The 18,951-nt window shown below is 35.6% G+C and overlaps 1 protein-coding gene across 1 annotated transcript in view; it reads right to left on the bottom strand.

The window, feature by feature from the left end:
- Positions 1-18,951, bottom strand: part of LOC134274912 (twitchin-like) — a 77,563-nt gene that overhangs the window by 13,783 nt on the left and 44,829 nt on the right. Inside the window, exons 38-77 of the mRNA XM_062757151.1 lie at positions 18,748-18,942; positions 18,152-18,451; positions 17,774-17,925; positions 17,352-17,502; positions 16,853-16,980; positions 16,654-16,692; positions 13,822-13,996; positions 13,507-13,612; positions 13,019-13,215; positions 11,656-11,828; positions 11,300-11,429; positions 11,034-11,182; positions 10,695-10,830; positions 10,365-10,472; positions 9,947-10,141; positions 9,718-9,822; positions 9,185-9,379; positions 8,541-8,840; positions 7,972-8,253; positions 7,286-7,588; positions 7,029-7,179; positions 6,687-6,838; positions 6,345-6,463; positions 6,052-6,217; positions 5,755-5,837; positions 5,274-5,493; positions 4,806-4,994; positions 4,512-4,625; positions 4,293-4,397; positions 3,996-4,193; positions 3,639-3,750; positions 3,290-3,465; positions 2,932-3,120; positions 2,658-2,747; positions 2,338-2,510; positions 1,861-1,990; positions 1,455-1,757; positions 1,092-1,203; positions 707-879; positions 307-591 (exon numbers count right to left, since the gene is read on the bottom strand). Of these exons, the coding sequence (XP_062613135.1) occupies positions 307-591; positions 707-879; positions 1,092-1,203; positions 1,455-1,757; positions 1,861-1,990; positions 2,338-2,510; positions 2,658-2,747; positions 2,932-3,120; positions 3,290-3,465; positions 3,639-3,750; positions 3,996-4,193; positions 4,293-4,397; positions 4,512-4,625; positions 4,806-4,994; positions 5,274-5,493; positions 5,755-5,837; positions 6,052-6,217; positions 6,345-6,463; positions 6,687-6,838; positions 7,029-7,179; positions 7,286-7,588; positions 7,972-8,253; positions 8,541-8,840; positions 9,185-9,379; positions 9,718-9,822; positions 9,947-10,141; positions 10,365-10,472; positions 10,695-10,830; positions 11,034-11,182; positions 11,300-11,429; positions 11,656-11,828; positions 13,019-13,215; positions 13,507-13,612; positions 13,822-13,996; positions 16,654-16,692; positions 16,853-16,980; positions 17,352-17,502; positions 17,774-17,925; positions 18,152-18,451; positions 18,748-18,942 (6,759 nt within the window). The remainder of the gene's footprint in view (positions 1-306; positions 592-706; positions 880-1,091; positions 1,204-1,454; positions 1,758-1,860; positions 1,991-2,337; positions 2,511-2,657; positions 2,748-2,931; positions 3,121-3,289; positions 3,466-3,638; positions 3,751-3,995; positions 4,194-4,292; positions 4,398-4,511; positions 4,626-4,805; positions 4,995-5,273; positions 5,494-5,754; positions 5,838-6,051; positions 6,218-6,344; positions 6,464-6,686; positions 6,839-7,028; positions 7,180-7,285; positions 7,589-7,971; positions 8,254-8,540; positions 8,841-9,184; positions 9,380-9,717; positions 9,823-9,946; positions 10,142-10,364; positions 10,473-10,694; positions 10,831-11,033; positions 11,183-11,299; positions 11,430-11,655; positions 11,829-13,018; positions 13,216-13,506; positions 13,613-13,821; positions 13,997-16,653; positions 16,693-16,852; positions 16,981-17,351; positions 17,503-17,773; positions 17,926-18,151; positions 18,452-18,747; positions 18,943-18,951) is intronic.

The following is an 18,951-nucleotide window of genomic DNA, read 5'->3' as shown; positions in this document are numbered from 1 at the left end:
AAAGTTACAGTATCTACCAATGCAAAATAATAAACAACACACTGTATCAATACCAGGGGTGTCAAGTAAACAAGGGTATGTGTTTGTGGACTTTGTAGGTTTGCATACCACAAATTTACATCACAAACAATATTTTTTAATATATGTTTGACATCTAACTACATGTGTAAATCCTTTATGAAAGCAGTGCCAAAGATATAACACCTCCATGAGCCAGTTAAATGTTGGTGTTCCATGAACAATGACCCCCTTATGAATTAAAATGATTCCACAGTATCCCCTATTTTACAATTATATCAAACTCACCGTTGACCTGGATCTTGATAACAGCTGTGTCAGTTCCAAGTTCATTCTCCAAGGTCAGTCTGTAAGGACCATCGTTGTCCTTATTAGCCTCCTTGATGGTCAGTATGGCATGGCGGTCGGTCACTTCCTGAACGTAGTTACGACCTTTGACCTCCTCTCCATCTCTGACCCACTTTACAGTGGGTTTAGGGTTACCTGTGAATGGTATCTTGATGACAACTGGCTCTCCCTTCTCAAATGTGCTGACGTCCTTGAATCTGGATGGTACATTAATTTTGGGTGGAGCTGTAAAAAAAAGTAATAACAAATGAAAGAAGATATTTCATCTTTGCAAACCATTCCAATAATGAGTCTATATAGTAAATCAAATTTTGCAAGCTACAAGAGCGAAATAATTTACCTCTGATGCTCAGATCGGCCCTGGAAACCTTGGATCCACCTTTGTTGAAGACTCTAGCAGAATACTCATCAGCATCTTCTCCATATACATCCTTGATAGACAATATGTGGAGATTTCCTTCTTCAATGATCTCAAACTTCCTGTCATCAAAGATTTCTCTCGATCCTTTGTACCTGATAATAATAAAAAGGAATTGTAAAAGGCTACCTATAGTAAGAGCATCAGTCATTTTTTAGGGAAAATATTTTCACATTTTAAAGAGATAAGTAACTAGAACTTTTATTTTGTACTAGCTTTAAATTTCTGTGCTCTTCAATTTTCCACAAGGTGATAAGATTGATCCGAAAAAATTTGGAATAATAAGGATTTACTGTATATGACTCACCATTGAACCTCTGGTTTCGGATTGCCAGAGACTTCCAGCTCAAAGGTGGCATTTTTGCCAGCCACTGTCTGAATGTTTCTAAGACCTTGTACAATCTCAGGAGCAACAGCAGCTGCAAAAGATACAGGTACATGTATTTCATGAAACAACTTTAACTTTATCATTTCACTAATTACCACGTTCTATTATTCTGTAAGGTGTTGCAAGGTAGTTCAATCCATTAAAATTGCTAAGGAAAAATATCATTTCATGGGAAAATTGAAATTCTAGAATATTAACCTATAAGCTACAAAGTTTATTTTATTGCTTCAATCTATCATGTATCTAAAATACTACTTTTAAAAACCGTATAAGTAAAGTTACCATTAGGATCCTTGATCTTGACACTGGTGGATGCAAGGGATGGTTTACTCATTCCTGCCTCATTCTCAGCAAACACTCTGAACTCATATCGTTTATCCTCAATAAGGTTTGGAATATTGATCATGTTTGTCAGACAGGGGGTCAGATTGACGCGGTGCCAGTTCTCAGTTCCGTGCTCACGTTTGTCCACCCAGTAAGACTTGATCCTTCCTCCTCCATCAGACTTGGGTTTGTCCCATTTGAGGCTGACGAAATCTCCACCCACCTCTGTGACCTCAGGGGTGCCAGGGGTGTCAGGTGCATCTAAAAATATCCACAAAAAAAAATAATTAATGAAATAAATAAATCAGGTTACATTGTGAAGTTGTTCAGTACAGGTAAAGTTTATTTTATAAGTAACACTCACCGAATGGCATTTTAGCTATGATGGGATTCTCGGCTTGCAGTGGTTCTGATTGTCCATGTTCGTTCACAGCCATGACTCTGAACAAGTATTTCCCATTCTCAAACAGGCCCTGAATATCTTGGTGAGTGTCCTGTCAAACACAAATACACAAATTATTGATATAAAAACCTTTATGTTATAATACAGAATAACAGGCAAATTGAACAATCAATGCTTTATAACATGTACTGTAAATCACTTTTCGATTGCGAGAACTTTAACTTCACGTAATTACACGAGAGCACTGTGTCATCACAAATATTTTTTGCTGTGAACCAGTCCTGTATAATAGTCTTCTGTGATTATATACAGCAATAACCAAAAAGGCTTGATTGCAAATATTGTCGTCCATTTATAACCAGCTACCCAGTAACTATTGCGCAAAAATAATATGTCGTGAAAAATTACAGTTTACAGCAGTATTTGTCCTGTACTCACCCTGCAGTGGGAGGAGACAGTCACCCAGTAAGGTTTGCCCACCTCCTGACGTTCCACAACATAACCAGTTATCTTGGCACCGCCCGTCTCCTTGGGTGGTTTCCAAGACAATCGGCAGGCATTCTTTGTAATGTCACTGACTTCTAACGGTCCGGTGGGGGAAGAAGGAGGACCTGTACAAAGATAAGCAATACATTTACAAATGTGTATTGGTATGAAGTTTTGGCAGCTTTATTTCACTTTAAATGAAACAAGAACTAACAAATATTCAGAATGTCAAAATGTGCTACTATAACAGTAAGTGGGTAACAGTGACTTACTGACAACACTGAGTCCAAACCCAATGGAAGCACTTCCAGAGGGATTGCTAGCCTCCAGCTGATATCTACCTGTGTCATCTCGAGTACAATCTGAAATCAAGAAACCATGTTACTTTGAATTTAACTAAAACTGAAGGAATGTTTATCATTTTGCACAGGTGAATAAAATAAAGTGCAGACTTTTACAGTGTACAAGTTAACAAATTTTTCTGCAAGACTTTTCATGAAAATGGCAAAAACTGAAAATCTAATGACTGATACTAAAATGAATTACCTTTGATTATTAGGATTATGTAATCATCAAATGGAGTGATCTTGACTTTGTCACTTTCTTTGACTTCACGGTTATCTTTCTTGAGTTTGATGTCAAATGGTCCGGTTCCTGAATAAGGAATCTTAATCTTGAGCTGTTCTCCCACCTCTACATTCTGGTCTTTGATGTCTCTGTCAAATTTGGGTGGATCTGGAAAAGGTATTTTTATAAATCACTGATAATTAACAAATTGCGATATTTATAATTTAGATATTAATCGTACATGCGAGTTAAAAAAACACAATTTTTTGTAATTCTACAAGATAACTTTTAATCTCCTTTACTTTTCAATCCATTTGATTTATGCAAATTGACTTACTTTGAAGTTCTAAACGACATGTAGCTTTTTCTGTTCCAAGTGGATTTGAAATTTCACAGGTAAATTCTCCTTCGTCTTTATCATAAATTTCATTAATAACGAAAATAAAGACGTCATCCTCCTTAATCAGTCTCATACGGCCACCACCAGTACCCACTGGAATGCCATTCTTGTACCTGAAATATTAATTCAGCAAGGATGTATTAAACTTAATATGTAGGCCTTTAAAGTCTAAGTAACTCATGTTCTCCCATAAGAGAAAGCTATTGGTTACATTTTTATTTTAAGGATTTAATCATGTTTTTGCTTCAATTGGCATCCTAAAAGGAAAAAAATATACTCTGCTTACCACTGACAAGTGGGGAAAGGTTTGCCATGAACCTCCGCTGTGAAGGAAATTTCCCCTCCCAGAGGTGCCTTGCTGTCTGCAGGCTTCTTGATAAACTCTGGGGCTGATCCAACTACAAAAAAAAAAGAATAATACAAGTGTATTTCAAACTATTCATGACTATTAAGTGTAAAGCACATAACTGAAATCAAAAACTAACAATAGCAAAGCAACATCAAAGAAAATAAAATATTAACCATTCTGAAAAAAAAACAACACATAATTTAATTTAAGCACCAATTTTATTTTCAGATATACTGTATGTACTTTAACATTGTATGTTATATATATATACAGAGACAAGAATTGACAACATACCAATCTTTTCCTTGATCTTGTAAGCTGGTGAGCACAGACTGGGCTCGCTGTTCCCTGCAGCATTGACAGCCATAACTCTGAACTCCCACTCTGAGTCCTCGGGAAGGTTGGCGACGGTAAAGGCAGGGTCAGCGCAGGGATAGTCATTACATTTAGACCACATCTCAGCTCCCTTAGGCCTCTTCTCCACAAGATAGCCTACAAAGATCATTTATATAATATTATCAATGGTTACTAGTATTTTTCAAAGACAATGTCCATAAGTTTTGCTTCTCCTTTAAAAACTTGTACACATACCTGTAATTTTAGCTCCACCATCGTTTCTAGGTGGCTCCCATTTCAGATCAACATATGTTTTGCCTGTGTTGACGGCCTCAGGTATACCAGGTGGTGAAGCCTTGGCTGAAATAAAATTTCAAAAAATTAAATAAGCATTAAAGATAACTTCATAACAATTCGGCCATTTTTTTTTTCAAATACATGTGACTATGTGAATATTTTTCTGTATATACTTACTGTATTTCGGCTTAGGAGTAACAGGACCGACCATTTCACTAGGCTCGCTGAGGCCTGCGATGTTCTTTGCTCTGATGCGGAAATCATATTCCTTGTCCTTCTTCAATCCCTTAACTATTACAGAAAAAACTTCTCATACAACTTTCAATAGTACAAATTAAAAAAAATTAAATACATTCTATTTCAGGTTTCATCCTTTATAAATATGCTAGCCACAAATAAGTACCCCTAACATTTCCTTGGAAGTCACAAAAATAGAAGCCCACATCAAATATCTTGTAAATCTCTGCTCACCTTGATAAACACATTCATCAACTGGGTAATCATTAGCCTCCTTCCAGCGACCAGTGGTGGGGTCTTTGTATTCCACAACATATCCTATGATCTTCTTTCCACCATCATTTCTTGGTTTGGTCCAAGACAGAGTAACGGAACCGTCATCCACGTCTACAATACTGGCGTGTCCGGGAGGATCAGGGCGAGCTGAAGAAAATGTATGGTAAAATTTTACAACCCCCACTCATCAAATGCAAAAAAAATTACTTTTTAAGTTCAATTTAGAAAAAAAAAATGCTCAAACTTTTAGAAACCTCTTGATATTCAAGCAAGATCTTAATTTCAAAATGAAATTGATAAATTAAAAAAATGAACGCTTTATCTCCAGAAATTTTTGCCATACTACAGCTGAACATTTGAAATTACACTAATATTTCAATCAACAATGCTAAAGCTATAGAAATGATAAAAGGTTATTGAACATACTGTATGGATGTTGGGCTGTGATAGGAAGAGAAGTCTCCAGTGGTTCACTGACGCCAAACTGGTTCTCAGCTGACACCCTAAACTTGTACTCGTGCCCCTCAGTCAGTCCCATCACTTCATAGTTAGTACCCCGCACAAATTTACTGACGGGTTCCCACTTTCCAGTGGCAAGATCCATCTTCTCAACAACATAGTTGGAAATCGGACTTCCACCATCATCCTGTAATGAAACAGACAATTTCATAAACATTCACTAACAAATTGAAAGCCGTCTAAACTATTTCATTCATAATTATAATTTCTTGGTTTTAAATTTTAAGGTAGTAAAATTTTTTTTCCTAGTACAAAATCACGTGTTTGAATTTGCCCCAAAGCAAGTTCTCTTCAATGTTTGAGTATTTACATGTACCTTTTAAATGTAATGATACACATGTACAAGTACACCTTATAAAGATGCAGTGGTACAGTTAGCCAGACTTACTTTAGGAGCATTCCAGGTGAGGACACAGGAGTCAGGGGTGATGCTTCCTACCTCCAGTGGTCCCTCAGGTTTAGTGGGCGAATCTGTAACAGCGGGGGGCATATATTACACAATTATACCGAAATTTGATAAGAATAGCTATTCCAGCAATTTTATTTCTTTAGATATAGCCATATTATGAGAAGGTACATAAGATATTACTAGATTCTTTAAAACTTGAGAGTGCAAGCCATACATAAGATTGTATCTATTGCTTGGCATGATAAAGGTATATACAGAAAATGGAATTTTACTTACCAACGACGTTGACGTTGATGGAGGCAGAATCGCTGCCCTTGTCAGTTGACAAGAGGACGCTATATTTTCCTGAGTCTGTTTTCTCAGCTGCTTTATTGAACAACTTGATTTCTGTAGGGGTGTTCTCAAAACTCACACGACCACCTTGGGAAAGAGGTTTACCAGCCTAAAAAAATGAAGTTAACAAAAATTACAGTTATGATCTGGTATATAGACTTATTCAAATTGTGTGCAAAGAAATTGAACATGCATGGAAACAAAAAAAAATCTTTTTCTGTTAAAAAAGAACTTACCACAGACCAGTCTGCTTTAGGAATAGGATTGCCATCATAAGGAATAACAATCTTAAACTCTTCTCCTCTCTTGACTGTAATATCCTTTGGAAGGAAGTTTGGACTGACTTTTGGTGCAACTGAATAAAAAGACAAATTTCATTTAAATTTTCAAGGAACTACTTAAAATTAAGTGAAATAAATGTAGACAAGTTCTAATAACAAGAGATTTGGACAGACAGGAAATGGCATGAAAAGATGGAGGTGCTATAAATGCTTGAAGCTTCTTTGAAAAAACACCAAGCTAATGGATTCCCCCATTCCTGGGAACAGAGAGATTATGGTAAACCTAATCACACTAACCTGGAGGCTGCTGAGCCTTGATAGCTTCTGATGTTTCAGCAAAGTCTCCTATGCCAGCATTATTAATGGCCGCCACACGGAACTCGTATTCTTTACCCTCGGTCAGACCCTTCACAGTGAATTCATTGTCCAAAATATCAGCAAAGTTTGCTCTGCAATAGCAAAGTAATAAATGTATACCTTTGACTATTTTCTAAAAAATATATATTCATTACATATATTGTAATTTAGGTTTATATTAAATTGTATATTATATTTTGCTTAAAAAAAATTGAACATATGAACATAAAATAAAACCTAAAAACTATAAAATACAATAAAATATATAAAAGAGAGCCTTACTTGGTCCACTTTCTGTCCCCGACTTCCCTCTTTTCCACCTGGTATCCTTTGATGGGGTTCCCTCCATCCTTCAGGGGTGGGGTCCATTCCAGGGTGATAGAGTCAGGGGTGTAGGCTGAGCATTTAGGAGTGCCAGGGGCACCAGGAGCATCTATCCAAGGAAAAAATAATTTATTAATGCAAGAAAAAGCTACTACCATTCTTTGCCAAAAGGTGAATTTTTTTATTCAAACAAAAATTATAAAACTGTTACTAACCATAAGGCAATCTAGCCAAAATTGGTTCTGATGTTTCTAAAGCATCACTGACTCCGAGCTTGTTTTCTGCCATTACTCTGAACTCGTACTCAGTACCAGGTTCCAGATTTCTGACAATACACTCAGGGGTGTTTATGAAGCTGGAAACCTTCTGCCATTTCTTGCTGCCAGCCTTGCGTTTCTCCAGAATGTAATTGTTAATCTTTTCTCCACCGTCATCCTCTGGGGCATTCCATTGAAGAGTCATCTCCTCTCCCATTATATCCACAGCTGTCAGGGGTCCCTTAGGGGCTGCTGGCCGGTCTGAAAAATAACAAAAAGATACAAAATTTAAAAAACTATTATATACTTGATTATACTATATGTCAAATTATTATATATGTATAATATACGAAGAGTGGAATTTTTTTTTGGGAGGTTTCAATTCCCAAGGGTTTCAAGTTGGCTAAAATTGAATATTGCTAACAATTTCATTCTGTATTGGTTGTTATAGCTTTCTCTCTTGACTTTATAAAATTGTTTAAATTACTTCTCGCTAAAAATACATAACAATGAATTTTTATTGGTAAATTGCTAAATATGCATCTGGCTAAAACTTCCACTCATCGATAGAAATTTTCAAAGGTTTCTGTCTGAAACATTGTTTAAACCTTTCTTTTATAACCACGTTAGACTAAATAAATTACCTATAACATTGACATTGAGTGAGCCTGAGTCCTGCCCTGATGGATTTTTCAGTGTCAGTCTGTATCTACCCGCATCACCTCTCTCAGCCTTGGTGTTAGTGAGGGTGACGTGATCAGCAGCCACTTTCAGATGTACACGCATGTCATCCTCGATCTCTTTGGTTCCATTCATCCAGACAGCCTTGGGTTTGGGGAATCCTGTGTAGGGGACCTCAATCTGGAAGTGCTGTCCAGCCTTTACATTGATGTCCTTTACTCCAGCCATGCTCAAATTTGGCCTCTCTGTTAAATAGGAGAAAATTTTATATAAGGACCATTATCAACATGAATAACAACCACTGAACCTACTTTGGCTGAAAAACTTGATTGCTGTTGTTCTCAATGGTAAGAAAGTACAGTACATTTTTTTGTTCGCTGGTAAGGAGGCACTTATTAAATACATGCATTATAGATATGCCCAGTAAGTGTACTAATATACAGTTAACCTAACATATCCATTACAAATAAGCTAAAAAATGACCAGATCACTTGTGCAAAACAAAGTTAACTTGTACATCAGTAATACTGACCTGGTTGTTGTTCTACAGTGATCATGCTGGTAGGTTTGCTGGGCTCGCCTTGACCGGCTTCGTTGACCGCAATCACACGGAACTGGACCTCGTCCTTCTCCTTCAGATTAGGCACTGTACACTTCGTCTCATTACCCGGCACCTCTTTACAGTCCTCCCAGTCGCCTCCCTTTGATTTCTTCTGAATGATGTAAGAGGATGGTTTCTTGCCGCCATCTTTAGCTGGTTTAATCCATGAAAGGTCTACAGAGTCCTTGGTGATCTTGTCGATATTGGGTTGTCCTGGGGCTCCAGAAGGGACTAAAAATATTGCCATTTTTTTTTACTATATGTAAATATATCTTATCTATGAAAGAGTATATGTCAAGTTTATTTGGCTAATTTTGTACAATAACAAAAAGGTCCTCCACAACATGCAATCAGAAAAGCATGCTCTTGTTTTTGTGAATAAATGCAGCATCCATACTGTTTTCAATCCTGACTCAATAGTTCACATTCAACGAGGATTTATATTCAATTTAAAAGACTTGGCCCCCTTATTGATATGAGAGAGGTCACCTTACCAAATTTAAACTCTGTTGAATTTCTACTCACAGACCTCTTTTCCTTAAATACAATAAACTCTTAGTCAGATCTGTACTTACAGACTTGGTCCCTGACTTGATGAGGGGGCGTCGCCTTGCTGAATTTTCCTGGTCCTCCATCATTAACTGCTGCCACTCTGAACTCTACAACAGTTCCCTCCTGGAGACCCATGACTGTGAACTTATTGTCCTTGACTGGGAAGTTGTTAACTGGCACCCAGTCACCTCCCCTGCTTCTCTTCTCAATAACATATCCTGCATTGGAAAATTTTACAAATGTAGGGAAAGGATCAAAAGTGGAAAAAGAAACATTCAAATTACTGTAGAAGTATTTTTTTCTGCGTGGTATTCATTTAGGCTATGTACACGGACACAAATTTTCCGCAGAAATTTGTACAATCGAACTAAATGCAAATATATTGTATATAAAGAGAGTCTTAAGATATCTGCGTAATTTTCTACCAGTGGACTGAAAAGAATTATAAATTCTGTGGAATTATGACCCCCTCGAAAAAAGTACGTCTACAGTAATCTGAGGTACTTTTTTATGACTTGAAATACAAGAATAATTGGTTATTATGAATATTCTTTACCAGAGATTGGATTTCCTCCATCAGAATCGGGTTTGTCCCATGTCAGATCACATGATCTCTTATCATATTTAGGAATCTGGAGATTCTTAGGAGCATCAGGAGTGTCTGGAAAAAAAAATTCAAAAATCATATCACAGCAAATTAAAATTCTTACTTTCAAAGTAAAAAGATTTTTCACTGTATTCTGCTTTTTAAATTAACGTCCACTGATACACATGTAGTTACTGACCAAAAGGATTCTTGGCAGTGATAGGTCTGTGTGTTTCTAAGGGTTCTCCAGCTCCGTAGATGTTTTCAGCCTTGACCCGGAACTTGTATTTTTTGCCCTCCTTCAGGCCCTTGACTGGCATAGTGGTTCCTGATCCCAGCCCTGTCACCTTCTCCCAGGTTTGCGAACCTTCTTCTTGTTTCTCAACAACATAGCCTGTATACACAAAAGTTTAAACACACATTATATTTTCTTCATCTTTTTCAAAACTTAAATATATAAAAATGAACTTAAATTTTATCACAGAATTTATGCACAAAACCTTCAGCACTGTAGTATAAGTGATCACTGGACTTCCTAAAAAATCATATTCCTCTAATTGTGAATGCTTTCTAGAGACATGCATTGGCAATTTGGCAAAGATATAAATCTCTATTACCTGTGATTTCAGCTCCTCCATTGTCATTAGGTGGTTTCCAGGAGAGTTTACAGGAATCAGCCATCAAGTCAAAGACCTCGAGGGGTCCCTCTGGAGCACCAGGCTTATCTGTCAGACAGAGAGATAGAAATGCATTAAATGATAATAAAGTGATGTATAGAAATAGGGAATACAAAATTATTTATATCAATCAATCATCAATTAATAAGAAAATGAGGGAAATAGTAATCAAAACATTTAAGAAAATTAAAGCATCTAATATGGTAATCTGGTTTCTATCAAGTTTTTCCAAGAGTAAAAGTCTACAGATGATATTGAGTATATACATACCTAGGACCACTACAGGGATATCAGCTGACTGAGTACCATACTGGTTGGAAACAGTGATGGTGTATTTGCCAGTATCCTTCCTCTCGCATTTTGGAATGTGAAGTTTAGCCTCCTCTTCATTGCTAGTGCATTGGGCCTGAAAAAAAAAAAATACCGAATCAATAAATTAAACAACACAAATACAATATCAAAACATCTCAGTTGTGTAAAGCTGCAAATCCAATGCATAGTACTGTATTGGACTTTTCATCTATTGCAAATAATTGTGATGGACTTCCTCTATTACATATTACTGTGGAGGACTTTTTAATCCTTCTGTAAATATTACGGAGTACTGACCCTATTGTCCACTGGACCTCCATTCTTGTTCCAGGTACAGGTGGGTGTAGGGGCTCCAGAGATTCCTATAGGGATAGTCAGGGGCTCTCCAGCCTTAACTCGGATCTCCTTAGCTCCAAACAAGGCATCCAGGTTAACCTTAGGAGGCTCTGTGCGACAAGTCAAAGTTACATGTTAACAATTTTCAACAGCAAATTTTTTTATAGAATTTTTAATATTAAGGTTAAAAATTGCAATTATTTGTTAAAAAAAAAATATAAGCTAACCTTTAGTAGGCTTGGCAGTGATTGGTTTACAGGGTACACTGGGTTCTGAGTTACCAGCATCGTTAACAGCCAGAATTCTGTACTCATATTCCTTCCCTTCTGTCACCTTCTCATCTTCAAACTCACAGTCCTGGTTCAATTATCAAACATATTTCAATTATAATATTCAATGACAATGTCAAATAGAACAGAAAGATCATGCCTTTTCTTACAAGTTTTACTGTTCTCATATATTATTTTCAAAAGGAAAAAGTAAGAAAAAATGACTAATGTTTAATCACATATAAAAAAAACATAAGGAAAATTCAGAATAGCTTTAGAATTAGCATTCAGTATTTTATGCTATATTTATTTACAGGAACAAGTCCTCTGTTGATTGGGGTCCACCTGTTGGACCTGGGTTCCTTTCTCTCCACTATGTAGCCCTTGACAGGATTTCCTCCGTCATTCTCTGGAGGTTCCCAGGCGATGACGATGTGGTCCTTGTCCTGTTCAATACACTTAGGCTGGCTTGGAGGGAAGGGCTCATCTGAGAGTATAAAAGACAAATATCACTGATAGTCAATACAGTAAAATTTGTCCAATCCGGACTCTGAGTACTCCGGATTTTTGTCCATTCCGTCTATAAATTTTAGTCCCATGCACTTCTTTAACAAATTCATTAGTGTGTAATCCGGATACTGTCTATTCTGTCCTGCCAACGGCCATACTGGCCCCAACTGCTCATAATTAGCGGTAATCATTCCTTCTAATCCGGCCACACCTGAGTTACTTCAAAGCAATTAACACCTTTCGTGGTGGATGTGATAATCCGTGTTTACAGTAGCATAATTAGTGCCATGAGACAAACTCAGTGAAATGCGGTGGTGACACAGCCCACTTGAAAAAATAGTATAAGATTAAATTACAATTTAAAAAAAAATAACTCGTTTTAACTCCTTTTACTACATTATAACATAAACACAAAAAATATATGTACGCGATTTACAAATCAAAATACAAATCGGGATCGAAAATCGAACGCATTTCAAAATGGCGCCATAACACTGTGGGGGAAGACGTAATTTTTTACATAAAAATTAAAAGTTCAATCCAATAATTAGCACATCGTAAATAATTGTGCATTACTGTTTATACATTGAATGAGCTGTTTGACAAGCGAAGTCCGGTCCGCATGATATATAGTAGGCCTACATTATGCGTGCCTGTAGATTTTGACTTAGGTAACATTTCACCCGACTCTTAAACTTCGTGAATAAATAAGGAAATACAGTAAGTCATGTGAGAATATTTTATAATTTCTAGACTCCAAAATATTGATTGATTTTATCATTTAATTATATTTATAATATGTATATGATGTACTTGTAAATAAACAACAAAATTTTCAAAATTGATATTTTCCTGCATTTTTCCTGCACTCCGGATTCTGTCTAAACCGGCCAAATTTTATGGAACCACCGATAGCCGGTTTGGACAAATTATACTGTATTTCCAAATTCTGTTTTATCTGCAGCTTCCTTGAAATCTGGATAAAATTTTCTGCCTCACTTTCTGACTTATTCTGAATCTATACTTATAAAGATTTCAGAGTGTGCATCAAAGTCAGCAACCTCTTTAAAGTTTCAATGCTTACTTCAATCTGAATACAAGTACATTATTTTTTAAAAACAATTTTTCTTAAATTACACAACAAAACAAGCTTGTCTACAATATTACCAAATGGATTTTTGGCAGTGATAGCAAAATCTGTTTCCAAGAAATCAGATTCTCCATTCTCGTTCACGGCGGCCACTCTGAAGTGATAGTCGTGTCCTTCTGTGAGTTTGGGGACGGTAAACGGACTTCCACTGATATTATCCTTAACTGGTTCCCATCTTCCTTTCTGTGTGTCTTTCTTCTCCACTCGGTAGCCACTGCAATTTTATTAAGCAATATTTTTCATTCAACAAAATTAAGTTTTTAATTCATTCTTCTGGCAAAAAAATTTATCTGTAGCAATTTGAATGCTTTTTCCCTTTCTTAGCTGCAGTATTTTATATACTAGGCAAATCTGAGAAAAAACATTGAAATATCCAAGTGTTTGAGATATTGAGGTAAAAATACAATATGCAATGGTTGTTGGTATCCAAAATCACTTTGACTTATCCATGATGTTTGAACTACCAAAGTTTAGTGTACTTAGTGCAGTTCCCTGTTAAACAAACCTGATGGGGTTGCCACCGGTGTCTGTGGGCTCCTTCCAGCTCAGGGTAGCAGTATCCTTGGTTACATTATCCACAATCAAAGGTCCATTTGGCTTAGTAGGTGGACCTGGAAAAAAAAACAAAGGTAAAGGAATATTTTCAATGGTTAGACCATTCAATGTTTTATAATACTTTTATAGTCCTTAATAATTATGAATTATATATATCATGAATGGCTTGTCTATATCTTATAAATCTTTGTGTAATTCCAAACTTCCCAAGCCTTCATGCAAAAAATCAAAACTTTATGCCAAGCATTATCAAGGCACTACTTACCAAGAACGACCACTTCAATGTTGGCATCGTCAGAGCCATGTTTGTTGGCTACAATCACTGTGTATTCACCAGTGTCTTTACGATCACCTGATGAGTATTTCAAACTTGTCTTCTTTGGTGTGCTGTTGTCAATTTGTATGTTAGCATCGGGAGTTATCTCCTCCTCTTTTCCATCCTAATTTGTTCAAAACAAATTTTAATGAAAAGCAATTCAAATATTGTGTTAACCTTTAAGCATATCATGCAAAAACTGGGTTAAATAATTATTTTTAAAGAACTTCTGTTAATTAAATTATGCTGCTTATCTTCAACATATTAAAAATTCAACATGAGCGCTTCCTTTCTTTTTTTATTGCATATGATTTGTTTGCCATTGCAGTAAAAGCACCGATTAAAAGTAAGCTGCTTGCATTTAAATTTTTCATCTCTGCTGTTGCACAAGTTTTTTATTCAGTAGCTTTGCTTTATATATGTAGCTTGTTACATAGCTGAATATTCTATGATATGACCCATCATTTTTTTCATTAAGTTACATTTACTGTATTCATTTCAAGGAGTTGCAATGGAAAAATAAGTAACCTGAGAAAGGAACAGCTGGTGAAAACAGTAAACAAGAGGCCCGTGGACCAAAATGCTCACTTGGGTCACTTTGACTCTGCTATTCTTCTTTATATGTTTTAATTCCCTCTTTTATTTCATAACAAAAATATACATTGGGATGCTTCAATATCAATATGATCAACACACTAGCCTTTTGTTCTAGAGAAAATTTTTCAAACTTGAATCTATACAAAGTAATCAACTCAAAGCAATCAACTAAGTTTCATCCTTTCTGGATTAGTAGTAAGTTCTTCAGAACATTTTTAAGGATGCTATAGTATTGAATTAATTATCTTCCTTGTCAGAAGACATGTCCCTTTGTTTGAAAAAATCTTGAATTCCTTCATCAAAGGATGTAAAGTCTGGCTGAAAATGGCTTAGTTGTTCTGGAGAAAAAGACGAAATTGTAAAAAGTTTATGATAATAGCAATACCACACACAATGGACTAGGGATGTGCGATTTTATCGGTATATCGGGATTTTTTGTTGTGTGATACGTATCGTGATACGGAGACCTATAAATACCGGTCTTTAGGTACATATTATAAAGTCCAGAAATTATTCATTTATTTGTTCATTTTTTCAAATTACAATTACAGAAAGTATAAAAAAATGTTGTAAAAAGTGAAAAGAACGGCATCTTACCATCCAAACATAATTGATTTTATATACATAAAAATTTCAAGAGAGTAAAATTTTGTTTTTCTATCATATTTTTTAGAAAAATAATGACTTTTCATATAAAATCATTGTAAAAACTGCTTTTAAAAATATCATGATATTATCATGATATTTTGGGAAAAAAATCGTGATATATCGCGATACGAAATTTTTGGCGATACCCATCCCTACAATGGACAAATTTTGATCAGAAAAGCTCAATGAGCCCTGGGTTTAGGTGAATTTTAAAGGATTTTGGTGCTTTTTAACCAAGAAAATTTTGTAATTATTCATGTGATTTACTGGAGAAAGTATGGGTCAAAGGTATTAAAATGTTGTCTTGTCAGTAGCTTGTAGCAAATGTGCCAATGGAAACATGGAAGAATAGTTTATGTTAGGATGAAAATCAAGCTGTGTGAACTTTGACCATTTTGAACTTTTATCTTACCCTGTGACCTACGACCTGAAATAATGTTAACCAGTAGATATAATTGTATAACAGAATGCTGAAATAATGCTAACCAGTAGATATGTGTACTTTAGAATGCTGAAATCAATATGAGAAACCTTCAAGCATTAAAGATATTGATGTTCATTCAAAATTATAAGTACCTCCCAGAAATGCAATTTATCAGAAGTTTTTTGGATAACCTTTTTTTCCTACCACGCATCACTGACCAATTTAAAAATGTATTTCAATACCCATCATAAATAGATTTGTAACTATTTAAATTCAAAAACCGACATAATATGCGCAGTTGTTATTTCGCATGCGGCATACCTGTACATATATGCAGGTATCATAATAGACAAGCTGTGTACTTTATATGACTTAGTATATTTTCTACTAAAAAGTTACATATATGTTAATAATAACTAATTCTACTTGATATACCTGTAAAAAAATATATATAGATTAAAGAAAAACTAACATAAAGGTATTCTATCAAATATTAAAGCTATAGATAAATATCAATACAATTTACAATATGAAATGTAGAGTAAAAATGGTTCACTGTAGAGTGAAACAATGTAGTGCAAATCTAATCAGAATAAGATTAGTCCTTTTAAACAAAGTTTGAAATTTTTGCACATGTCTATACATTACTTTCTAAAATGTTTGTTACTTCTCTGATTTCTTGCTAGATTTCACACCCAAAGAGGCCTGCCCAATATTCAGATGAGCTGAACATCCTTGAGGTAAACATATGTCTGTTCCTTAGTTAATGTCTATACAAGAATTTTGTTTAAATTCCCAAATGTCATCAAACTTACAATTTTAAATCTTAGAATTACTATTATAATGTGTGGAAGAACCAAAAACTTTTTACATTTATCACATATACAGTACAGCACTTTATAAATTATATGGTTTAATCTACAATCCCAATGCATCTAACGTATCTGGAAACTTTGCTTTGGAAACCACATAAAAGTAGTGCATTTACTTTGAAACTGATAATCAAATTTGCACTACATCGTTTCAGTTTACAGTGTACTTCAGAAAAGAGATTCTCTACAATTAATAACCGTGCAGACCTAGATGTATAGATCTAAACATCAAATTTAAACCTTAAAGTCTATTTCTGTTTCTGAATCGGAGTCTATATCCTGCAAAAAAATTAAATTTCCTCTGCATATTATTTTTAAAAACACACTTAGTCAGCATTTATGCTTTGACTCGACATGTAAATATTTACTTAATATGTTCATTGTTTTTATTTATCAATTAACCAGTCTTATCAAAGGATTCCTGAATCAGCCTACATACCAGTGTCTTTCTCTTCCATGTGACAGTGGGCAAAGGTTCTCCAATGTAGCTGACATCAATATTGAATGGCTGACCTCTCTTGATTCGAATTGGTAACAATTTGTTCTTGTCCATAATTCTTGGTTTGACTGTGTAAAAGAAATACACATTTTTATTTACAGTTGCCTTAGGTTTCCGAGTTACTAAAATATCATGTGTACAAGACATTCTGAATTTCCTAAGTCTAATTCAGAAAGATATCACAAAACGGTAAAATATGCTTGTAAAGTGCCAGGGGTGTCAGAGTGATATTGTTTCTTAATAAACATTAATTCCTCATATCCATTAAGTTAACATTAAATTTTGAACCCAAGGAGAATGTAAATCACTACCCTATAAGCGTCAAATCAATATGAGCATGTTAATTAAAACCAAGTTTTACTGTACATGGTAGAAAGTTATTTCCATTTCATTGATGCTCTATTCCACGATATGTACGTTATAAATGTAAGGTATCTACCTCTGCGAGCCTTAGTAACTACAGGTGGTGTCACAGTGCTGGGCTGTGACAGGCCGGCCCGATTCTTGGCCATGACACGGAACTCGTATTCCTTTCCTTCCGTCAGACCCTCGACAGTGCCTGTAGTTTCATTTCCATCCACTTCCACACCCTGACAATACATTATAATTCATTACATGCTTCTTACTTTTATATTATAATGAAATAAATGCTATCAATGATCCATGATACTATCATTAGTAAAATTCATAACCTCCAAAATGCTAGTGTATTTTTTTTCAATTAATACTGTTCTTTCACAGCTCTTGTAGCTTTAGAGAAAGGTAATGGAGTTTAGAACTTGGAAAGCTAGTAGAACATTTTATCTACCACTACAAAGAGGTATACCCAGTCTGAGAACAATAGGACAGTAACTAACTCACCTTATCCCATTTATCGGATCCTTTCTCCCGTTTCTCAATGATGTATTTTTCAATAGGAGCACCTCCGTCATTGAGCGGTGGTTTCCAGGAGATCTCCACGTAATCCTTATCAAAGTCAATAATCTCTGGCCTCTCTGGGGGATCAGATGGATCTAAACAACAAAACAGCCCAAAATAAAGAATCTTTTTTCAGTTTGAATTTCCTTACACAGTTTAAGGTTAACCAGTAAGAAACTTGTATTTCTTTAACTTAAGATGAAAAGGTTTAATCTACATTATATCACATTTTAAAGTCCCAACAATTTAATCTTGGTGGAAAAAGTTTGAAATAATGGTCCAAATTTGCAGTCTGCCATGCAATTAATGCAGTAAAAATACCCCATGGATCTTTAGCGATGATTTCACCATCAGCCACCAGAGGGTCACTGATTCCTTGAGCGTTAACGGCCTTGACCTGGAACTGGTAGCGGTGTCCCTCCTTGAGTCCAGTGACGTCGATTTCTAAGTCTTCTGTGGTGCACACATCCTCCCAGGTGTCCTTGGCGGCATCTTTCTTCTCCACGGCGTAATGTTTGATGGGGCTGCCACCGTCATCTTTAGGTCTGTCCCACAGCAGTGAACAGCGGTCAGAATACACATCCACAACATCCAAAGGTCCTTCAGGTTTACCAGGACGATCTAAAACAAATGTTTTAAAATATTCATTCCCTTGAAAGAACATTACTGTATTCATGTTAGCAGTGATAAAATCCTGACTAAGCCTAGTTCACATGATTGCGTCATTTCATAGTCAGCACCATAATTAATTTTTTAACCTTATAAAGTCTGATGACTTAGTGACTTTTCATTTCCAAAATACACAAAAAATCCATTTGTATTTCCCCTCTTATAGTTTAAAAATACTTTTTTTACTTCCATAACACAACTTTGAAATGTGTTTCATTAAATTTCAAATAATTTTTTAACAATCTTACCCAGAACCCTGACAGGAACGGGAATGATCTCAGATCCCACTTCGTTGGTGAGTGTGAGTTCGTACTCTCCAGTGTCACTTCTCTGAGCGTCAGGGATCCTGAGTTTAGCCGATTTGTCTGTTGTCTGTATGTCTGTATCAGCTTCACTGAGGCCTGTACCGTCCTTCTTCCACTGAGCAACAGGTTTAGGTGTGCCTAAAAAAC

Source organism: Saccostrea cucullata, unplaced genomic scaffold (assembly GCF_032062105.1).
Source record: "Saccostrea cucullata isolate Sc308-1 unplaced genomic scaffold, CSIRO_AGI_Scuc_v1 ctg469, whole genome shotgun sequence".
In the NCBI taxonomy this organism is placed as follows: Eukaryota; Metazoa; Mollusca; class Bivalvia; order Ostreida; family Ostreidae; genus Saccostrea; species Saccostrea cuccullata.
This window is presented reverse-complemented; position numbering and strand designations above follow the sequence as displayed.